Here is a 22,965-nt window from a genome sequence, read left to right on the forward strand (position 1 = left end):
GTTTGAGTGGATCATTTTGTCAAGTCAGTGATCATCGTTGGTCACCGCCTTTCAAAGTGTTGCATTATGGGGATAAAAATTGTCCGGCTTGAGTCTACATGTTGACTGCAAGAACTTAACAAAAATCGTGATCAAAGGTAATGAAGTTTTGACTGCACATCTCTGCAGTTTCTCTTCAACTTCCTCCTGCAGCCAACACCTGCATTGTGGGAGGCTCTATTGTCAACCAATCATTAGGGTGTTTTTGTTTGACACCTGAACGTGACCAATGATGTGACTGAAACAGGAACTTGGCTGCAATTCATGTATACAGTGGATATGTTCAAATGAATGTACAATGTACACTTGTAAGTTTGTGAGTGTGTGATATGGGAATTGGAGACATGTTTATTTTGACATAAAGAAAAACTTTTATAAACAATGGCAACACTGCTATGTTGCACTGAGCCGTGCTTTTGGAAAACCACATTGGTGTCTGACTCTCGGCTGTTTCAGAGTGCACCTCCCCCAACTTCACTCCTCGACTTTGGTTCTACAGTCGGTTGTTTTCGGCTACCACTCGAACAAGCCCAAAGGGTGCATTCGACATTGCAGCCGTCTTTAAAGGAGTGTCCAGACAGACTGATCTACAAATCACCTTGCATCCTAAATAACTACTCAATATTATCAGTCGGTCACAATTTACCAATGATACATCACGGTTTCAATGCTCTCGAGCACGACCCTTCACACTAAAACAGGCTGAAATTTCAGCCGGTCTTGTCAAACAGCTCTTACAATAAAAGGACATAATTTTTCGCAATTTCACAGTGTTGTTCCAACCTCAGTGTGGAAATATAAAACAGGAAAATCTATTTTTTACCTTTAAAGTAACTGTCCAGTTCATATTCTGTTAACTCATACCCAAATAGTTTTGTTACCTCGTCCTATACTCAAATTTGTGGCCAAAGCATAAATTGGAGAAAAACATTTGTATCCCAAACAGGCCGTTTAAAAAATGCTTGCTGTTTCCTCATAGAACATGGTGTCATATTGGCTGGCCAATCAGTGGTCTACTCTATTGAATATTTTATGCCCACACCATTCCAACACAGAAAAGCTGCTTTTTAACATACTTAACTACCGTTTTTTTGGAAGGAAAACTATTTCACTTATTGTAAATAATTAAAGATCATACTTCATAGCAATCTGGAAACACTGGACAGTTACTTTAAAGGTTGAGAACCACCTACAAGTGCTGAAGGAAAGTGTCACCTGACAATTAATTAATCAAATGTATTTTACAAAGACCTTTTGAGATCAGCAGATGTTACAAAATGCTTTACAGATACAGTGAGCTACAAAACTATTGGGACAGTTAAAATGTTTTTGTTGTTTTGGTACTCCAGCACTTTGGATTTAAATTGATACAATGTCTATGAGGTTAAAGTCCAGATTTTCAGCTTTAATTTGAGGGTATTTTCAACCGTATCAGGTGAACAGTTTAGAAATTACAGCACTTTTTGTACATAGACCCCCCCCCCCCTTTTAGGGGACAAATTCAGCTATATGTTTATTAAAGTAGTAAAAAGTTAAGTACCGTACATTCGCAAAGTATTCAGACCCCTTCCCCTTTTCCACATTTTGTTATGTTACAGCCTTAATCTAAAATGGATTAAATAAAAACATTTCTTCATCAATCCACAAACAATACCCCATAATGACAAAGCTAAAACAGTTTTTTTGAAATTTTCGCAAATGTATTAATAATAGAAAACAGAAGTACCTTATTTACATAACTATTCAGACCCTTTGCTATGAGACTTGAAATGGAGCTCAGGTGCATCCTGTTTCCATTTATCATCCTTGAGATGTTTCTACAACTTGATTGGAGTCCACCTGTGGTAAATTCAATTGATTGGACATGATTTAGAAAGGCACACACCTGTCTAGATAAGGTCCCACAGGTGACAGTGCATGTCAGAGCAAAAACCAAGCCATGAGGTCAAAGGAATTGTCCGTAGAGCTCAGAGAAAGGATTGTGTCGAAGGAACAGATCTGGGGAAGGACACTAAAAAATGTCTGCAGCATTGAAGGTCCCCAAGAACACGTCGGGGGAAAAGGGCTTTGGTCAGGTAGGTGACCAAGAACCTGATGGTCACTCTGACAGAGCTCCAGAGTTCCTCTGGAGATGGGAGAACCTTCCAGAAGGACAACCATCTCTGCAGCACTCCACCAATCAGGCCTTTATGGTAGAGTGGCCAGACGGAAGCCACTCCTTATGGAAAGGCACATGACAGCCTGCTTGGAGTTTGCCAAAAGGCACCTAAAGGACTATCAGACCATGACAAACAAGATTCTCTGGTCTGATGAAACCAAGATTGAACTCTGGCCTGAATGTCAAGCGTCAGGTCTGAAGGAAACCTGGCACCATCCCTACGGTGAAGCATGCTGTGGGGATGTTTTTCAGCATCAGGGACTGGGAGACTAGTCAGGATCGAGGGAAAGATGAACAGAGCAAAGTACAGAGAGATCCTTGATGAAAACCTGCTCCAGAGCACTCAGGACCTCAGACTGGGGTGAAGGTTCACCTTCCAACAGGACAACGACCCTAAGCACACAGCCAAGACAACACAGGAGTGGCTTCGGGACAAGTCTCAATGTCCTTGAGTGGCCCAGCCAGAGCCCAGACTTGAACCAGATCAAACATCTCTGGAGAAACCTGAAAATAGCTGTGCAGAGACGCTCCCCATCCAACCTGAAAGAGCTTGAGAGGATCTGCAGAGAAGAATGGGAGAAGTCCTGGTGCATCAAAGCTGGGACCGAGAGACTGAAAAACAGCTTCTATCTCAAGGCCATCAGACTGTTAAACAGCCATCACTAACAGAGAGGCTGTTCCCTCAATTCAGACTCAAATCATTAGCCACTTTAATAAATGGGTCACTAGTCACTTTAAATAATGCCACTTCAATAATGTTTACACATCTTACATTACTCATCTCATACGTATATACTGTATCTTATACCATCTATTGCATCTTGCCTATGCCGCTTGGCCATCGCTCATCCATATATTTACATGTACATATTCTTATTCCATCCCTTTACATTTGTGTGTATTAGGTAGTTGTTGGGGAATTGTTAGATTACATGTTAGATATTGTTGCACTGTTGGAACTAGAAGCACACGTATTTCGCTACACTCACATTAACATCTGCTAATCATGTGTATGTGGCCAATAACATTTGATTTGAAGAAGACTCGAGGCTGTAATCGCTGCCAAAGGTGCTTCAACAAAGTACTGAGTAAAGGGTCTGAATACTTATGTAAAAACAAAATTGTAAACATTTCTAAAAACCTGTTTTGCTTTGTCGTTATGGGGTATTGTGTGTAGATTGATGAGGGAAAAAAGCAACGTAACAAAATGTGGAAAAAATTCAATGCGTCTGAATACTTTTCCAATGCACTGTATTTGGTTCCATAATCATAGAACACAATGACAACATCATGCTTGTGACTCTACACATTTATTGGATGCATGTTCTGTTTGTTTTAGTTAGAAATTAATGGTACATAATGTATTGTGTCATTATGGAGTCACTTTTACTGTAAATAAGAATAGCATACGTTTCGAAACAATTCTACATTAATGTGGATGCTACAATGATTACGGATAATCCTGAATGAATCATAATTAATGATGAGGGAGAAAGTTACAGATGCACAAATACCATACCACCAAGGCATGCTAACTAACCTCTTTTCAGCTTTTCCTCAGTTTCTCAGAGATCATTTATGCCAGTGTGTTCAACACTTGATACAAACAACCTACACCTGGCCTTTACAAATTGGTGTGGTTATTATACAGTTGAAGTCGGATGTTTACATACACTTAGGTTGGAGTCATTAAAACTCATTTTTCAACCACTCCACACAATTCTTGTTAACAAACTATAGTTTTGGCAAGTCAGTTAGGACATCTACTTTGTGCATGACACAAGTCATTTTTCCAACAATTGTTTACAGACAGAATATTTCACTTATAATTCACTGCATCACAATTCCAGTGGGTCAGAAGTTTACATACACTAAGTTGACTGTGCCTTTAAACAGCTTGGAAAATTCCAGAAAATGATTTCAAGGCTTTAGAAGATTCTGACAAGCTAATTGACATCATTTGAGTCAATTGGAGGTGTACCTGTAAATGAATTTCAAGGCCTACCTTCAAACTCAGTGCGTCTTTGCTTGACATCATTGGAAAATGAAAAGAAATCAGCCAAGACCTCAGAAGAAAAATTGTAGACCTCCACAAGCCTGGTTAATCCTTGGGAGCAATTTCCAAATGCCTGAAAGTACCACGTTCATCTGTACAAACAATAGTACGCAAGTATAAACACCATGGGACCACGCAGCCGTCATACTGCTCAGGAAGGAGAAGCGTTCTGTCTCCTAGAGATCAACGTACTTTGTGCGAAAAGTGCAAATCAATCCCAGAACAACAGCAAAGGACCTTGTGAAGATGTTGGAGGAAACAGGTACAAAAGTATCTATATCAACAGTAAAACGAGTCCTATATTGACATAACCTGAAAGGCCGCTCAGCAAGGAAGAAGCCACTGCTCCAAAACCGCCATAAAAAAAGCTAGACTACGGTTTGCAACTGCACATGGGGACAAAGACTGCACTTTTTGGAGCAATGTCTTCTGGTCTGATGAAATAAAAATAGAACTGTTTGGCCATAATGACCATTGTTATGTTTGGAGGAAAATGGGGGAGGCTTGCAAGCCGAAGAACACCATCCCAACCGTGAAGCACGGGGGTGGCAGCATCATGTTGTGGGGGTGCTTTGCTGCAGGAGGGACTGGTGCACTTCACAAAATAGATGGTATCATGAGGAAAAAAAATTATGTGGATATATTGAAGCAACATCTCAAGACATCAGTCAGGAAGTTAAAGCTTGGTTGCTAATGGGTCTTCCAAATGCACAATGACCACAAGCATACTTCCAATGTGGTGGCAAAATGGCTTAAGGACAACAAAGTCAAGGTATTGGAGTGGCCATCACAAAGCCCTGACCTCAATCCCATAGAAAATTTGTGGGCAGAACTGAAAAAGAGTGTGCGAGCAAGGAGGCCTACAAACCTGACTCAGTTACCCCAGCACTGTCAGGAGGAATGGGCCAAAATTCACCCAACTTAATGTGGGAAGCTTGTGGAAGGCGTCCTGAAACGTTTGACCCAAGTTAAATAATTTAAAGGCAATGCTACCAAATACTAATTGAGTGTATGTAAGCTTCTGACCCACTGGGAAAATGATAAAAGAAATAAAAACTGAAATAAATCATTCTCTCTACTATTATTCTGACATTTCACATTCTTAAAGTAAAATGGTGATCCTAATTTACCTAAAACAGGGAATTGTTACTTGGATTAAATGTCAGGAATTGTTAAAAACTGAGTTTAAATGTATTTGGCTAAGGTGTATGTAAACTTCCGACTTCAACTGTATATGTAAATCAAACTGCAAATGCATGCTGTTGTCGTAAATACGAGGAGTGAAGTGTTACAATTTACCCCATGGTCTGGGTTAGTTATAACAGTGCTTGGGATGAACAGAATGTAACATAATGAAAAGTGCATAAATCATGACTTTTAACTAATTATTGAACGCCTTTATTGAGACCATGAGAGCAATATTGCCATGTTTAACATTTTGTTTGGCAGAAATAATAATAAATACAAATAATAAAGTGTTTTTTATTTTACCCTCCACTAAATGGTCTATCTCAACCAAACAACAACTTGGCTAAACTAAACACCTGAATGTTTGTGGTGTCTGTGTGTATGTGTGTGTGTGTGTGTGTGTGATTGAATGTTGGACATTTTTGCTTAATCAGAGTTACAGTTGTGACAGTGGTATCGCTGTCATGGGGTACATTCCCAGTACTGCACCGACCTCCTTGGATTTGGAATTGTTAAAGTGCTCCATGCATACAATGGAGAAGTTTTCCTCGTTGGAGGGACTTGAATCTTCTGCTTCAATATGCTTTGTTTTGCCTTTTTTCTTAGGCAGGACAGGTTTTTGTTGTTGTTCAGTGTGGTTTGTCTTGGCTTGCTTCTTTCCAGTTTTTTTAGGCAGGGAGTTGTATTTTTGTCTTCTTAGTGCTTTACTTTTTATGCTCTTCTCCAGTGACTGCTTGGTGGATGTATCTTCCTACCTTTTGTTGTGATTTTCCTGCGCCCTGGTTTTGGGAAGGGGCGTACATCAACTGGGTTGTAATTAGAACGGTAATCAGGTGTTTTCCAGCACAGCCTGATATGGGGGAGCTGTCCTGTGAAGTGGCTGGAGAGGTGGCCTGGAAGGTAGATGGAGAGGTGGCCTGGAAGGTAGATGGAGAGGTGGCCTGGAAGGTAGCTGGAGAGGTGGCCTGGAAGGTAGATGGAGAGGTGGCCTGGAAGGTAGCTGGAGAGGTGGCCTGGAAGGTAGCTGGAGAGGTGGCCTGGAAGGTAGATGGAGAGGTGGCCTGGAAGGCTGTTGGAGAAGTGGCCTGGAAGGCTGTTGGAGAGGTGGCCTGGAAGGCAGTTGGAGAAGTGGCCTGGAAGGCTGTTGGAGAAGTGGCCTGGAAGGCTGTTGGAGAGGTGGCCTGGAAGGTAGCTGGAGAGGTGGCCTGGAAGGTAGATGGAGAGGTGGCCTGGAAGGCTGTTGGAGAGGTGGCCTGGAAGGCTGTTGGAGAGGTGGCCTGGAAGGCAGCTGGAGAGGTGGCCTGGAAGGCTGTTGGAGAGGTGGCCTGGAAGGCTGTTGGAGAGGTGGCCTGGAAGGCTGTTGGAGAGGTGGCCTGGAAGGCTGTTGGAGAAGTGGCCTGGAAGGCTGTTGGAGAGGTGGCCTGGAAGGTAGCTGGAGAGGTGGCCTGGAAGGCAGCTGGAGAGGTGGCCTGGAAGGCTGTTGGAGAGGTGGCCTGGAAGGCTGTTGGAGAGGTGGCCTGGAAGGCTGTTGGAGAAGTGGCCTGGAAGGCTGTTGGAGAGGTGGCCTGGAAGGCTGTTGGAGAGGTGGCCTGGAAGGAAACTGGAGAGGTGGCCTGGAAGGTAGTTGGAGAAGTGGCCTGGAAGGTAGATGGAGAGGTGGCCTGGAAGGTAGCTGGAGAGGTGGCCTGGAAGGTAGTTGGAGAAGTGGCCTGGAAGGTAGATGGAGAGGTGGCCTGGAAGGTAGATGGAGAGGTGGCCTGGAAGGCTGTTGGAGAGGTGGCCTGGAAGGCTGTTGGAGAGGTGGCCTGGAAGGCTGTTGGAGATGTGGCCTGGAAGGTAGTTGGAGAGGTGGCCTGGAAGGCAGCTGGAGAGGTGGCCTGGAAGGTAGCTGGAGAGGTGGCCTGGAAGGCAGTTGGAGAGGTGGCCTGGAAGGCTGTTGGAGAAGTGGCCTGGAAGGCAGCTGGAGAGGTGGCCTGGAAGGCAGTGAGCACAGTGGCCTGAGTGGTGGCTGAAGAGCTGACCTGGGAGGAAGCTGGCAAGGCCAGTGTGTCAGCTGGAGCAGGGCGATCAGTGACAAGTGAGGGTGCAAAGTCACATTCCTGAAATATATCAGGGTTGTATGGCCAAAAGCCAGTGCAGCTGAACACAGCCTGTACATTGATGGGTGTTGTGGCACCTGGAAGTGCTGTTTTGACAACGCCTGGAACGTCATATATGGTCAAGGTCTTTCTGGGCTTTATCCTCATCCAGGCATCACTAGCAGAGTTCACCATTCTCTTCAATGGCCTGTACACACTCCTTTCCAGGAGCTGGAGCTTGTGTGAGTGTGGGGGGAAAGAAAGCAAGACTATACCAGAGCGCCTACAGAAATTAATGGCCCTGATTGACAGGTGTGAGTTGTGGTTGTCAAGGATAAGGACCACCTTCCTTTCCAGGCTGACCTTGGTATGGTTGGCGAAGTGTTTTATGAAAATTGGCAAGTCATCCTCCTGCATCCAGCCGGATCCATTTCCACTTCCAACACATCCAATTGGTCAATCCCATACAAAGTGGACATGGTATATCTTTTGCATGGGAAAACAATTGTTGGGGGGATTGAGTTGCATTGCCACGTTCATACTGTGGTTATTCCCGTCTTGTCAACATTCCATATTTCATTCCCAGTCACCACTGTCATTCAGGGCAGGTGGGGCATTCCAAACAATGTGTTTAATAAGTTGAGAGGTCTTCAATTTTTACTGAAATGTAATTATATCCCTGAAAGATTACCTGTTCAATTGGCTAGGTTTCACCAACAAGCTTTAATGTCCTGGAAAATATGTTTCCTGCACAATTTTTCCCCACATTAAGCTCTTTTGTGGAATTATTCAAACATAACTGTAAGAAATAAATCATTGTTCTACCCCAGCTGGCATGAGAGGAATAGTGACTTTATATGAACAATTTATAACATTGAATGAGTTTCCAATACTTTTCAGAGAGTTTATTTCTGTGATCAAAGCCATTCCCAGTGGTCTTACTACACTAATGAAAACTCAGCTTTGGTGATGATCACTGAGCTTATCCACAACTCAGTTTGGAAGGCGTGGGTTCACTTGAGAAATCTTGTTGTAACAAATACAAAAGACACATTTTCCATTCATGGAACCAACATTGTCTGGGAAAAAAAGCTTGGTTGATGCCTTACAAATATTGTATACCAAACTAATTTAATTTTTACATAACTCATTTTTGCTATCGTTCTTTATCTGTTATTAGACAGTGGCAACGATGATGATTATGAACATGGTCTTTTGCCTGTTAATGCCTGCAATGCAGTGAAGAAAACGATATGACAACAATAACGCCTAATGTAACTGGCCCCTCTAACAGTACAACTGGCCCCAGCTTGGCCCCCCCAGTTGAAATGGTCTAGAACCGCCACTGGGGGGTATGATATTTGTTGCGGATAAAAGCCTGTGCGTGATGATTTAGTGCACAAAAAAATAACTTTTGCTGTTAAATTCCCATGTACCGAATAAAAAACACAAGTTAAATAGGTTTCCATCGCATTTTCAACTCTACTGATTGATTTGTCACTAAAAATGTTCCATCGAATGTGCCCACACTGGTATTGGCACGTGGCCTCTAGCCAACAGCTCGCAGATACAGTGCGGGTATAGCCTTATGAGATGACTATGGACAAAAGAGCGAGATTATTTTAATTTGTCAAATGTCAGCCAAGCACTGATCATCATGTCACCAGAATAATACCTCCATATTTATTGGAAAGGGACCTCAAACTCATCACACTTTCACCAACCACCCTGTGAAGTTCATCATCATGTATTTTATCTGTAGCCTAATAAACTGCATGATTTCCGAGTCATAGTGTGAGGACCAGAACATGTCATCGCGTGACTACAAGTTTACTTCAATATGATCATGGTTATTATATCAATAGTTGCACATAAAAGCGTGTCCACCGCAATTGTTCGCATAATTCATTGTGTACAACATAAAAATGATCCCACTTTGTGTAGCCTATTTTATTTTGTCGATATTTGGAAAGCTCACTGAAAAATGCTGCTTCCATCAGGCCTGTCATGACATTTTATTTATCCGACATGTAGGCCACTTTACTCGCATAAAAAGGTTGGATGGAAACCTGGTTAGCCTACTGTTGAGACAAGTCAGTCTGCTTCGAGCTTCAATATCAATATGCTTTCAAGGATGCAACTGAAAAGTTCTGAAAATATACAACAGACAACCATTGCGGCAGACAAATCTGACACAGTTGCTAAAAAGGAAGAAACCCCGTCACCGAGCCCCCACCCCCTTAGCCGGTCACACCCAAACACCCATCTCGTTAAAGGCCGATGTATTGCACAGCTTCGCTCTTTCTTGCGCAAGGCTTTATCGGAGCGGTGACGTGGGGCTAGAGCTGGAAAAACCTGCGCCTCCGTCGCCTTTTCATTGTCGGAGAGTTCTCTCTCAGCCTCCACCCACTGTGCAGTCAAACGACGGGTTTATGTACCAGGCTATTTTAGCCTTGACGAGTGAAACTATATTGAACCAATATGAGCTCTACTCTCCCTGAGCCGCCCAATGAGGGAGGGTGGGCGTTTGGAGGCGGGTAACAACGAGTATCTGCAGTGAGTGACTGGCTGGGAAGACTCAGACTAATTTTAGTTTCTGCGTTTTAGTTCCTTCCCGAAACGACACGAATTGCCCTGATTCACCAGCGCCCAATATTCTTGGACTCCCACAGATGAAAAACACCAAGCCCATGGTCAGGTTCTCTGTCTGAACTATGTTTCTGACATTTTGTTGCTTCTGGAAAGTCAAGAAGATGGTCCATTCCCACTGCGGACTGAAGTGACCTATGTCAATCTACAAATGACTCACTCAGCCCCCCCCCCAAAAAAACGACAAAATAAAAGCATCTGAACAACTAGACCTATTTTTGCCTAGTACTCTCTAATATATAAACCATATTGAATATTATATAATATAACCATGAAAATAGATTAGACATTAATAGTAATTCCATGCAGTACTGGCACCATCAAGAGCATCCTGACTGATTGCATCACTGCCTGGTATGGCAACTGCTCGGCCTCCGACCACAAGTCACCAAAGAGGGTAGTGCATACGGCCCAGTACATCACTGGGGCCAAGCTTCCTGCCGTCCAGGACTTCCATACTAGGCAGTGTCAGAGGAAGGTCCTAAAAATGGTCAAAGACTCCAGCCACCCTAGTCATAGACTGTTCTCTCTGCTACCGCACGGCAAGCAGTACCGGAGCGCCAAGTCTAGGTCCAAAAGGCTTCTTAACAGCTTTGACCCCCAAACCATAAGACTCCTGAACAGCTAATCAAAGGGCTACCCAGACTATTTGCATTGACCCCCCCCCCCCCCTTTTATTATCTATGCATAGTCACTTTAACTCTACATACATGTACATATTACCTCGACTAACCAGTGCCCCTGCACAGTGACTCTGTACCGGTACCCCTTGTATATAGCCTCACTATTGTTATTTTACTGCTGCTCTTTAATTCATTATTTGTATTTATTTTTTTTCTTATCTATTTTTTACTTAACACTTATTTTTCTTAAAACTGCATTGTTGGTTAAGGGCTTGTAAATAAACATTTCACTGTAAGGTCTACACTTGTTTTTGGCGCATGTGTCAAATACAATTTGATTTGATTTGATTTTTAAGAACTTAGTTTGTGGGGCTCAATTTACTGTCGAGAGTTTGAATAGTAGAAGAGTAGAAAGTTTGAAATTTGGTTGTGTATCAGCAATTTTGCTGATATTATGTCAACCACTGACAGTCATTCAATTAGCCATGTCAGTTTACAATTTTTAGATTGGTAAATTATTCTAGCCAGCTATCTAAACTTGTAGTAATCATGGCCGAAAACTGAGCAAGCACGCAAGTGCCAAGGGGCCCTGATCTCCAGGGGGCCCCATTGATTTTGTTAGTCACTCTCACTCAGATATCATTAACATGGCATAAGTCATGTCAAAATGCTTATAATTTCAGGAAATTAGCTTTAAAATGGAAAAAATGTTTCTCCACCCTGTAGCAAAATGGGTAGAATTGCAGGAAATTAACTTTAAAAAGTAAAACATTTTCTCCTCCATCAAGAGGGGAGGCCACTAAACCAAATCTCGCTTCAGGGGACACTTTTGGCAGGGGGACACTATTTGCCATGAGAGGCTCCCAAAAGGCCTCCATGCCTGTTCTTCCATCACTTATTCGAATTTATCAAATAAAACATCCCATTAAGCATCCTAGACAATCTCTCTCTCTCTCTCTCTCTCTCTCTCTCTCTCTCTCTCTCTCTCTCTCTCTCTCTCTCTCACACACACACACACACACACACAGCTGCCGAAGAGCGCGCACTCGAGCATCTTTCTATGGTCCTATCGTCCCTCCTTTCTGCATGTTCCGTCTACTTACTCGTCCGACCCCGACCTGTCCTTCGTCCACCGGCGCAGGTGACAAGAGACCTACATGTTGATAATGAATCCTAAATGCGAAAATGCTTAAAAATTTAATTGAACACAGTACATAATTATCGTGGCGATCAGTAGGCCCAATTAGCAGGTAATTATCAATTAGCAGGTTATTATGGTCGGACGGCCATTGGATAGTTGTATAAATGATTTTGAACGCTCTCGAAATTGCCTCCACAGGTGAGTGATACACAGACAGTTGATAGTGTGATCCCTTATTGTAACATAACTATTGTAGGCCTATTCAATCTCATGCAACGAAACCAAGATAATGCAAATCCTGTACCCAGTCCCAAGACAATATAGTTTAACCAATTCTTTATATAGCAGTGCTTTGGATAGGGGTAGTTTTTGGGACATGACGAGCTGCAACGTTTTTATTATTTTCCAGTCTGGCAGCGACGCACTTCGGTAAATTAATGTAGATACACTTTGGCTCAAATGGTGTTGGCCACTGAGTGGTCTGAGCCACATGGGGGCGCCAAGGCCCTATGATTATCAAAAGGACATTGAGTAGTCGAGACCCATCATTTGAGCACGGAAGTGGTCTGGAGTTGAATTCCTAAAAGCGTCTCCTGGCACACCAAAAGCTGAAATATACAAGGACAACAGGAGGTCAGGAAAGGGTAAAGGAGAATTAGCCTAGTTAAAGCAAAATATAACTTGTAATCTTTGGGTCACACTTAACATTACAAGTGATGTACATCCCACAGAAAAGTTTGACCATGATTTCAAAAATGAAAACTGTCTTTCCCCGTTTTACTCTTCCCCATGTCCTTTCAGTTCAGCTGAATATTTACCCTCTGCCATTTTCAATGTTGTGATGTTGCCTCTAGAATTGGAATCTTCCTTCTCTCTCTTTTTGAACTTCTTGGCCTCTTTCTTCTGTTCCCTCTCCTCCCACTCTGTCCAGCGGTCCTCCAGCTTCTGCCTCTTCTGTTCAGCCTTCAGCAGCTTTGCCCGGTTCCTTTGATTCTGCTCCACTCGTGTGATGTCATACATCATTCTGTCAACTATGTGCTCCTCGTTGTGATAGGTTATCTTAATACTCTTCTGGTAGCGATCGTTTAACCCTATCGTTCTCCCAGCGAATCACCTTCCTTCGCTTGATGTTCTCCTTGGGCTTTTCACTTCCTTCCTCCTCTTTGAGGTCCTTCCCCTCCTCCTCATTGGCACATGCCTCCATCTCCTCAGTCTCAGCAATGAGGCTGGAGCACTTACTGCCACTGGACTCAACTTCTTTCTCCTCCTCTCTCACTAGAAAGGGCTTTGGGTTCCTCTTCATCTGGTCAATGTAGTTCCTGCGTTAGGTTTTTATAGGCCTCAGCCTTGGCCTGGTGTTCAGCGTCCTTAGCCTCCTGGAGGAGCCCCTGCTTGGCCGCTTGGATCTCTTCAAGGGGAATGATCCGTCCCCTGTAGACCACATCTACATCTACACATTTTCGCTCATCAAACTCAATGTCCAGTACCTCACATTGGGTCTCGGCAGCAGCCATCGTGGCCTCTGGAGCTTGATTGGGCTCGGGATCTTGGCTGGATTCGAGAGTTGAGTCATTCTGGGTCTGGAGCCAACAGTCAGGTGTGAGCTCGACCCGGGGCCTCGGCTTGTAGACAATGAGCCTAGGCATGCGCACTGGCACAGCAGGCTCCTTCTTCTTGTTCTTATTCTGCGCCTTCTCCAAATACATCTCTTCCAAGGTTTTCTTCCACCTCTGTCACCTTTCCTCTCCAACTATTCTCTCCTCCTCTTTCATCTTCTACTCCCTAAGATTACATTAGATAAGTCAATTACTTTATTATCCCCATGGGGAATGTTTGTGTGCAGCTCTGTGCATACGTTAAAACACATCATAAATCATAGATGGGACATATCTAAACAATTATAGCCAATAAATACAAGTCTGGTCTTGTCCAGGTTGGTAAGAGTCTCCAGCTGTCTGAGTCTGTCCAACTCCCTCAATCTATCATCCTGCTGTTTCATGGCCAGGTAGGTCTCTCCCTCGGTCATCACAACTGTCTCCCTCCTTCTCAGTCTCTCCTGGTTCAGGGCTTCTGTCCTGATCTCACTCTGTTTCTGTAATTCAGAGTTGTACATGCTTTATCAACAATCACGATGCTACAACTAACTACTACTACTACGGTACAGCTGTACTACTACAACTACTGTACTACTGTATTACTACTACTACTGCTACTACTACTACTACTACTACTTCTCCATCTGCTTCTACATCTGCATTGCTTGCTGTTTGGGGTTTTAGGCTGGGTTTCTGTATAGCACATTGTGACATCTGCTGATGTAAAAAGGGCTTTATAAATACATTTGATTGATTGATTGATACAACTACTACTACTACTACTACTACTAATACTAATACTAATACTTCTACTACTACTACTCAGTGGTGGGAAAAGTACTCAGTTGTCATACCTCAGTAAAAGTAAATATAGCTTAATAGAATATTACTCAAGTGAAGTCACCCAGCAAAATACTACTTGAGTAAAAGTCTAAAAGTATCTGGTTTTAAATGTACTTAAGTAAAGTGGTGGAAAAAGTAGTTGTATCATACTTAAAAGTAAAAAGTAAATGCTATACATCAAATAAAAATGTTCACAAGGTCAACAAAAGGACTGTTTGATGCAGCGGAGTGAAAGTGACAAGAAAGCAAGAGGGGGTATAGTGAGAGCGAGAGAGAGAGAAATAAGATGAAAGGCACACCACATAGCAGTTGTCTTATTCCTATTTAAAGTAGGTTTTCCTGCAGCAGTGAAAAAAGAGAGAAGGAGTGTGTGTGTTTGTGTATGTAATTTGGGAACTCTTCCCCCGCCTCCTCTTTGCCTATACGGAGGAGAGGAGGACTCACTGAAAGAGAGAGAGGGGGAGATCAGAGGAGATGAGAAGAGTACAGAGGAATCAAAACTCAACAAGGGGAGAAACCCAGACATAACAGAAAAGATACAACAGAGTGAGAGACGCATGAGACAAGTCACACAAAGAGAAGAGATGAGAGGAGACACATCTGATCTGTAGCTGTTTAGCTGAAGTCAAGTGGGAGTAGTGTGTTTTGTTGGACTAGATTTATCTAGGTATCTTTCCGAGCCCACACACATATACGCGTGATTGTGTATCCTGCAGTTGCCTTCCTTGTGAAGTGTGTGTTGTGCTCAGGACTTTGAGTGTGTGTGAGTGAGAGACCATGTGGCGGTTCGTGACCCTGGTCCTCCTTGCCCACCTGGGGAACAGTCTGACGGGGGCATGGAGAGCCTCCCAGCCTCGCCTGCAGTTCACCCACTCAGGTAAGACAGAACCCCTCTCTCTCCCATTCACACCCTGCTGTCTCTGTGTTAGTGTGCCTCACATGCTGTATTCTTGTATAGCCCTCCACTCACTGTGATGTCTATTTGAATTGTATCATCTAGTTCCTTCTATGTCCCTATAACTGCTTCCCTCATATCATTACATAATAAAGGATCAGCTATGTTTGGAAGAGTATGGCAGTTTTGTGTGAAGATGTGTGTGTATGATGTGTGTGTAAAGATGATGTGTGTCGTTGAGGGTGCTAATCTTTGCTTTAAAGAATGTGTATGATTGTATATTCATCTGTCTTCTAAGAGATTTTTGGTCTGTGCTCAGTGAGTACTGAGTGATATTGGAGCTGCTCCATCTAGTCATATCTGATAATGCAACAACAATAAACCCCAGTTGGGAGTGATAGTCTAATCGTAATGGACTGTACTCACACCATTTAAACACACCCAGACATCACACAGACTATGTGAAGTACAAATAAGAATCAGATTCAAGGCTGAAAAGGACATGGCCTAGAAAGTACAAAGGGAAATTATGCAGGGAGGAAAGCTAGTATTTCAAAATACTCTCAGGTGGGAATTTTCTGATTAATTTAGTTTAGTCAGCGCTAAAGTGGATCAACACAGAGAGTGGTTTTATTTTCTGCATTTTTGTTCTGCTGTATTTCAGTGCTTCATCTGGCTGCTTTTGATGATGTGTACTACCAGATGTGAAATGTGCTTAATACAAGGTGTTTCAAGGTGGTACTGTGGTCCTGTGCGTTAGAGGGAGAAAGAGTGTTTGTGAGAGAGGAATTGCTGGGTCAGGAGCGTGTCAGAAATGTGTGGGTGTGTGCATGTGTGCATGTGTGCGTCTTTGTCTGGGCGTACATGCGTGCGTGTTTCAATCCAATGCAGACACCGACACACAGACAGTGACTCTCAGAGGGAGCACCATGTGCTGGTCATTTCCCTCCCTACCTCCGATGTACGTCTGATAGCCTGACTGCCTTTTCCTCTGCTCTTCACGGGTCAGGGGCGCCTGATTCCAGATCAGATCCTGGAAGGCCACATGTGATGGAGCTGGTTTTTACCCCACCATGGCTGATTACCCCATCAGCCTGGCTGCCTGGTCCCTCTCTCTCCAACCCTCCTAGCCTTAATGACTCAATTATCCCAGTCGCTTGTAGACTCTGGGCCTGATTTCCCAAATGATAAATGACAGCTGGAGATTGGGTTTGTGCCCCCCACACACAAAAGGGACATTTTACTGCTGCGGATTATGTGAAATGTATAACGGCACATACAAAAGGCTAATGAAGCAATCCCAGCGGTTAAGCCACGTGAAAACCGCACACAAGCGGGTTATAATAGAGTTGGGGTTTGATGATGCTTGCCTTGTCTGGTTTCCTTTACAGTTCACCTGGTCCTCTTGTGACCCATGATGATGTATTATTACCCGGTACAGTGATTGGAGAGGTGGCCATGTTTGAAAGTTCATTATAATTTAGATTGATTCACACACAACATACTTACATAGACTGGGAGTCATTTCATCCTCTAGATGATGACACATTCTCCTTTCACCTGAGGGGAGAATTAGTACCCCTCTTCCTTGGTAGCACCCATGACAACGGCAGACAGTGGTTTTGCAGCCTTGAACTAAAGGTGTGCGGTAATACTCAGACAAGGACTCAGGCAATCTGATTATGATGTATATCTATGTATTCAGAAAGGTGAAAGGGCAAGGTGTCCACTTGTGATTGGTTGAGTTGTGAAAGAATCCAGATGTCAGGGAGTGTGTGTTTGTCCATTTCCCAGACATCTCCAGTCCTGCCTTTCTAATTGCACAGTAATTGGTGAAGTGATAACCCCATTTCCACAGGAAATGTGCCCCGGTTTCCTCATCTCTCTAGTGGCGCACCAAACCAAGTCTTCCTCCTGGGAACTGTGAGCCAGACAACTCAGCTAAGGGGCTCCCCATGTAGAGACAGACAGCATAACTCAGACACACAAACACACACAGACAGACAGACACTCACACCCACACACACACTTTCTCACTTACGCACAGGGGTGGGGGTGGGGGGGGGGGGGTCATAAAAAGAAATACCATAAATACCAATAATTGTAGTAACCCTGTGTTTATAAACGTAGATATTGACTTTAACACTTCAGCATGGTTTTGTGGCACAGTGCAGAAGGTTGAGGGTTCACAGACCACAACGGATGAGCTCACTCTCCCTGCCTGTGTCATTACACTACGATCAGAGCCAGCTGCAGACAATGATCAGCTAGGGGAAATCTGATTTTCAACATTTTGATGCTATACTGTGTTTATAATTATATAAAATATATGCCAGGAATTTTCCAGGTCTCTGTGCCAATGCACCACACACAACCAATAAGCAATGCATAACTGTATACCGATTACTTTGAGCGCTTGTAATCACGGTTTGCTTTTCCAACACCACAATCAAGTAAAGCATGTCATCTATGTGGACGACTTTGGAGAATGATGATCGGCAACAGAAAGCACTTCAGTATCAGAAGTAAAAATAGAGCCAGACTGGCCTGCTACTGTGCCATTCTAGAATCTGTTGAGAGTAGATCCACAACTGATCTAAATGGAATGAAACTCTCAAATAACAACTGTTGGACTAATTATTACAGGCTAGATCATCTAGATGCAGGCAAAAGTGTGTAAGGTGGTATTGAATATGTCACTGTCACCTCAACCTTTTCGACCTGTGTGCACCTACGTTGTAATCTTTAATTCATAGGCTAGGTTGTAACAACCTCATGATGGGTATAGGGAACATTTGAGTATCATGTAGTAGCCTAAACCTATCAATGTTACATTGAACTGGATGAATGGAATATGAATGACAGTCATCCAATATGCTGTAATAGAATTAAGGCCATGCTCATTAAAAAAATAATAGTCCTCCTTCATCTTAAATGGCACAGACCGCCACTGGATCAGCTATATCATATTGCAGATAGAGTGTAGCTTCCATCAATGTCATTTTGTAAATATATACAGTACCACACCTACTCATTCAAGGGTTTTTCTTTATTTTTACTATTTTCTACATTGTAGAATAATAGTGAAGACATCAAAACTATGAAATAGAATCCCCCCAAATACAGGTGTGCCAAGCTTGTAGCGTCATACCCAAGAAGACTCAAGGCTGAAATCGCTGCCAAAGGTGCTTCAACAAAGTACTGAGTAAAGGGTCTGAATACTTACAGTACCAGTCAAAAGTTTGGACACACTCATACTCATTCAAGGGTTTTTCTTTATTTTGACTATTTCCCACATTGTAGAATATAACTATGAAATAACACATATGGAATCATGTAGTAACCAAAAAAGTGTTAAACAAATCAAAATATATTTTAGATTCTTCAAAGTAGCCACTCTTTGCCTTGATGACAGCTTTGCACACTCTTGCCATTCTTTCATCCAGCTTCATGAGGAATGCTTTTCCAACAGTCTTGAAGGAGTTCCCACATATGTTATTGATTGATTGACTATGACCTTTCAAATCACCCAGCACTCTTCAGCCATTCCTGAACCTGCAACCAAAAACAAGCTACATATGGACAGTACCAAAACAAATGATCTAATGATTCTGTCTCTTCACAGCAAAATCTGCAGAGCTGGGAAGATTGTATCCCCCATATATATAACATTCTATTGGTTGCAAGAATTTTATATAATAATTTAAATAGGAAAATTCTACGTTTTGAATCCGGCCTATCAGCTATTCCTCTATCTTGTGCATTTATATTGAAAATTGGTGCAGATTCGTATGATTTTATGTGTGGTATGATTACTAGTTAGCCTATTGCAGATCTGGACAAACGATCCACCTATCACTATTGTCACTATGAATAGATGACAGGATAGACAGTTGACTGGTAAAGTGTAGTACATAAGGGAAGTACCAAAACACCTTGATAGAGGAGGCGCATGCAAGTAGATGAGGAAATGTGTCTATATGGAATACATTATATAGTAAAATCAGCTAAATGGAGAATGTAAATCAAGGAAAAAACACACTATCCTTCCTTGTGCACAATAAAAAACACACAACCCTCCCCAAAGCAAAAGAACGTTTGTCAACCCTCACCTATATTGGACCAGCCCACCCCAGTAAATGTAGAACTATTCCTCAGTACCAGTCTGAGGAAAAGAGCCAGCTGTCCTAAAAAGGACTCCCACCACAGTGTGTTTTCACGTTTGTCTCTGTGTGTGTGTCTGTAATTGCACTTGTCTATGTGTGTGTGCGCTCGTTGTGTGTGTGCCTGTGTCTCCTGATGCAGGAATGTTCTTAGCTGTGTCACACGCCATACATTTGTCCTAATCACACATACGCCCATCAGTGGCTCCCATGACTGAGGTTCTCTAATGTCAACTGGCTTGGGTTTGTTTGGTGGCTAAAAGCATATGGTCACTCCCGTCCTCCTGGTGCCAAGCTAACTCACGGCATCCACATCCACACAGGACAAGAGGAAGAGAGGGTGAAGGGTATACAGAGACTCGCCCCAGAAATGCCACAGATACCAGGGGAAGTGTGAGGATTGTAGCATGATGGCATGGGGGCAGAGAGGATGGGGCGAATGGGCGGTGAAAATTAGTCAAATGTTTTCTTTGATTTAGATTGACAGGGTCAAGAATCAACTGACTGGTGGTCAAGGGTCAAGGTCTTAAGCACCTTGCTGTCTCTTTCAGCTTGTCTGAGGACGTCTGCACTCTGCAGTAGAGGTCTTCACGGATCGAACCCGAATACCCGAGACCCGACCTGGGACCAGAGCGGCTGATAGACCCGAATGGACCCAACCACGGCTCTGCGTAGCTTATAGCATATTTATTTGATGCTAATGAGGTGAATGTATTGACTGATAGAAGGCCTAGCCAACATATAAAGACATATTTCTTCATCAGAAGAGCAACTTGGCTGACTCTCTTGGGAGTCCGGTCCGGGTCTAGTTAGATCCGGGTCTAGTCAGGTCCGGGTCTAGTCAGGTCCGGGTCTAGTTAGATCCGCTAGTCAGGTCCGGGTCTAGTCAGGTCCGGGTCTAGTCAGATCCGGGTCTAGTCAGGTCCGGGTCTAGTCAGGTCCGCGTCTAGTCTGGTCCGGGTCTAGGCCTGGTTGTCGTCGGGTCCATTTGGGTTCGGGTGTGATTGTCCTCCAGTCTGTTCGGGTCCAGGTCCAAAATGTTGGACCTGAGAAGACCTCTACTCTGCTGTCTTTACAAACACATTGAGTCTACCCGGACTGAAAATACTGTACATGGCTGTTCTGAGTTTAGACACATTTAGAAAGAAAAACCCTTCTGTTTGTGATCTCGGATTTTGACTAGATTTTTGGGGATTTTAAACTAAGCCGACTGAATTTAACAATGTACCTTACTAGTTTGTTTATACACATTGGCCTACGTTTACAGTTGAGTAGTTAGCACACTAGTGCATGAAGATAATGGACTTTCTCCAGTAGATGTGCTGAGTTTTGGTGTTAGCTGCGGAGGTCAGTCAGTGAAACACAGGTGAAACACTGCCAGTACTAATCCCTCTGAGGGGCTGCTGGTGAGGGCAGGTCCGGGTCTAGTCAGGTCCGGCTGGTGAGGGCAGGTCTGGAACCCCCACTGGGTCGACACGGTCATCGCTGTCAAGGCAAATGCCCCAGAGGAAGGATTGGCCCAGTGGGGTGGGTGGGTGCAGCTGGTGTGTTGGGAGTGAATCAGGAGAGTGGCAGTAAGAATGTGCGTGTCTGTGTGTCTGTGTGTGTCTGTGTGTGTGGTGTGTGTGTATGTGTGTGTGAGTGTATGTGGGATGTGTGTTGGTGTGGAGACTACATGTCAGTTTCTATAAGGGGGATTTGTGCTTGGGAGAGGCAGGAATGTGTTTTCTGTCACCCTAAATAAGAAGCATTCATCATATACTCAGAATGATGAGTGCTCTGGCCATTGCTTCTATAGTCCTGTGTGTAAGTATGCAGTATGTACATAGACTGAGTGTACAAAACATTAGGGACACCTGCTCTTTCCATGACATAGACTGACCAGGTGAATCCAGGTGAAAGCTATGATCCCTTATTGACGTCAGTTGTTAAATCCACTTCAATCAGTGTAGATGAAGGAGAGCAGACGTTTAAGCCTTGAGACAGTTAAGACATGGATTGTGTGTGTGTGTGTGTGCCATTCAGAGGGTGAATGGGCAAGACAAAAGATTGAAGTGCCTTTGAACGGGGTATGGTAGTTGGTGTCAGGCGCACCGGTTTGTGTCAAGAACTGCAACGCTGCTGGGTTTTTCATGCTCAACAGTTTCCAGTGTGTATCAAGAATGGTCTACCACCCAAAGGACATCTAGGCAACTTGACACAGCTGTGGGAAGCATTGGCAACAACATGGGCCAACATCCCTGTGGAATGCTTTGATATCTTGTAGAGTCCATGCCCCGACGAATTGAGTCTGGAAGGAGTTCTTAATGCTTTGTACACTCAGTGTACAGTATACACTCAATGATCAGTTTATTAGGTACACCACACCATTCACGAAAATTGTTTGCTCCTACAGGCAGTGAGTCACAGTCGTGGCTTGCTGTATAAAGCAGGCAGACAGGCATGGAGGCATTCAGTTACTGTTAGAAAACCCAGCCAGTCAGCGGCAGTCCTGTGGTAGGCAACAGCTCGTTGATGGAGAATGGCAAGAATCGTACAAGCTAACAGGTGGGCCACAAACAGGCAAATAAGATGGTTATACTCTTATCAAGGAATTTGATGGTGATATTTGGGACGTGTCACTCACCAAGTTTGCCAACAACCAAGAGTGTGTGTGTGCAGTTTGTCAATCTTACTCTCAGTCCTCCCGATATCTTTAAAATAAATCTTTGCTACCTCTTTCTCCCAAAACATTTAACTGATTCAATGAACTCCAAATGGCACTTTATTTTATTTTTGTATTTTCCCTCAATAACAGACAGTCTGCTCCAAATTAACTCTCCATTTGATTATTTTTTCTCTTTCATGCCTTCTCCCCATCGATTTATCCTCTTCTCTTCGCTGTGTCGTTTCTTCCACGCTCGTCATGGCTCATTTCTCAGTCTGTCAGTTTCATCACAATGGCATCAGTCTAATCTCACTGTTCCAGTTTTACCACCAGACACTGTCTGTTATTAAGTCTCCATCTTCTCCAACCCCCCCCCCCCCCCCCCCCCCCCCCCCCTATCTTCTATCAAACACATATGCGAGCTAAGCTTGAGCTAAGCTTTCCTAAAGGGAAACAGATACTTCTGTGTTAGGACAGTTAGACGAATGTAAACGAATCCATCCTCAAAATTCCTTCCTATGTGATCTCAAAGCTTGTAGACATCTGCTGTATGTTAGTGTAGATCAGTTTGTGTGGGAGAAGTGTGGTTTCACAATAAGAGTAGACTGATAGAAGTGGCGATTGTCATTCTCTGCTAATCGCTACTCTTAGCTATCCAGCTATCGGATCTATCTTGTACAGCCTCTATCGTAGCTGTCATTGTATCCCTGTTGTATCACCCACTATCGTCTTATCTGTCTGGAGATGTACTAGTTACTTTTCTCTGACGGACTTTGACTTTGCCCGATAAGAGTGCATGAGAAATGAATAGATGAATGTGTGATAGATACTGTGGGACAGGGTTTGTGCTGTGTCATATTATGTCTGTTTGTGGAATGGAGTTGGACTTA

At 43.5% G+C, this 22,965-nt stretch overlaps 1 protein-coding gene across 2 annotated transcripts in view; it reads left to right on the forward strand.

Moving 5' to 3' along the window:
* Positions 1 to 14,545: 14,545 nt before the first annotated feature.
* The window catches only part of LOC115168297 (semaphorin-3ab), a 34,468-nt gene continuing 26,048 nt past the window's right edge, over positions 14,546 to 22,965 (forward strand). The window contains exon 1 of one of the 2 annotated variants that reach the window (XM_029723445.1): positions 14,546 to 15,247. In XM_029723445.1, coding sequence (XP_029579305.1) covers positions 15,148 to 15,247 — 100 coding nt within the window. In that variant the 5' untranslated portion in view covers positions 14,546 to 15,147. The remainder of the gene's footprint in view (positions 15,248 to 22,965) is intronic. The other variant, XM_029723444.1, reaches the window with a different exon arrangement.

The sequence above is a fragment of the Salmo trutta genome, chromosome 30 (genome assembly GCF_901001165.1).
Source record: "Salmo trutta chromosome 30, fSalTru1.1, whole genome shotgun sequence".
Lineage (NCBI taxonomy): Eukaryota > Metazoa > Chordata > Actinopteri > Salmoniformes > Salmonidae > Salmo > Salmo trutta.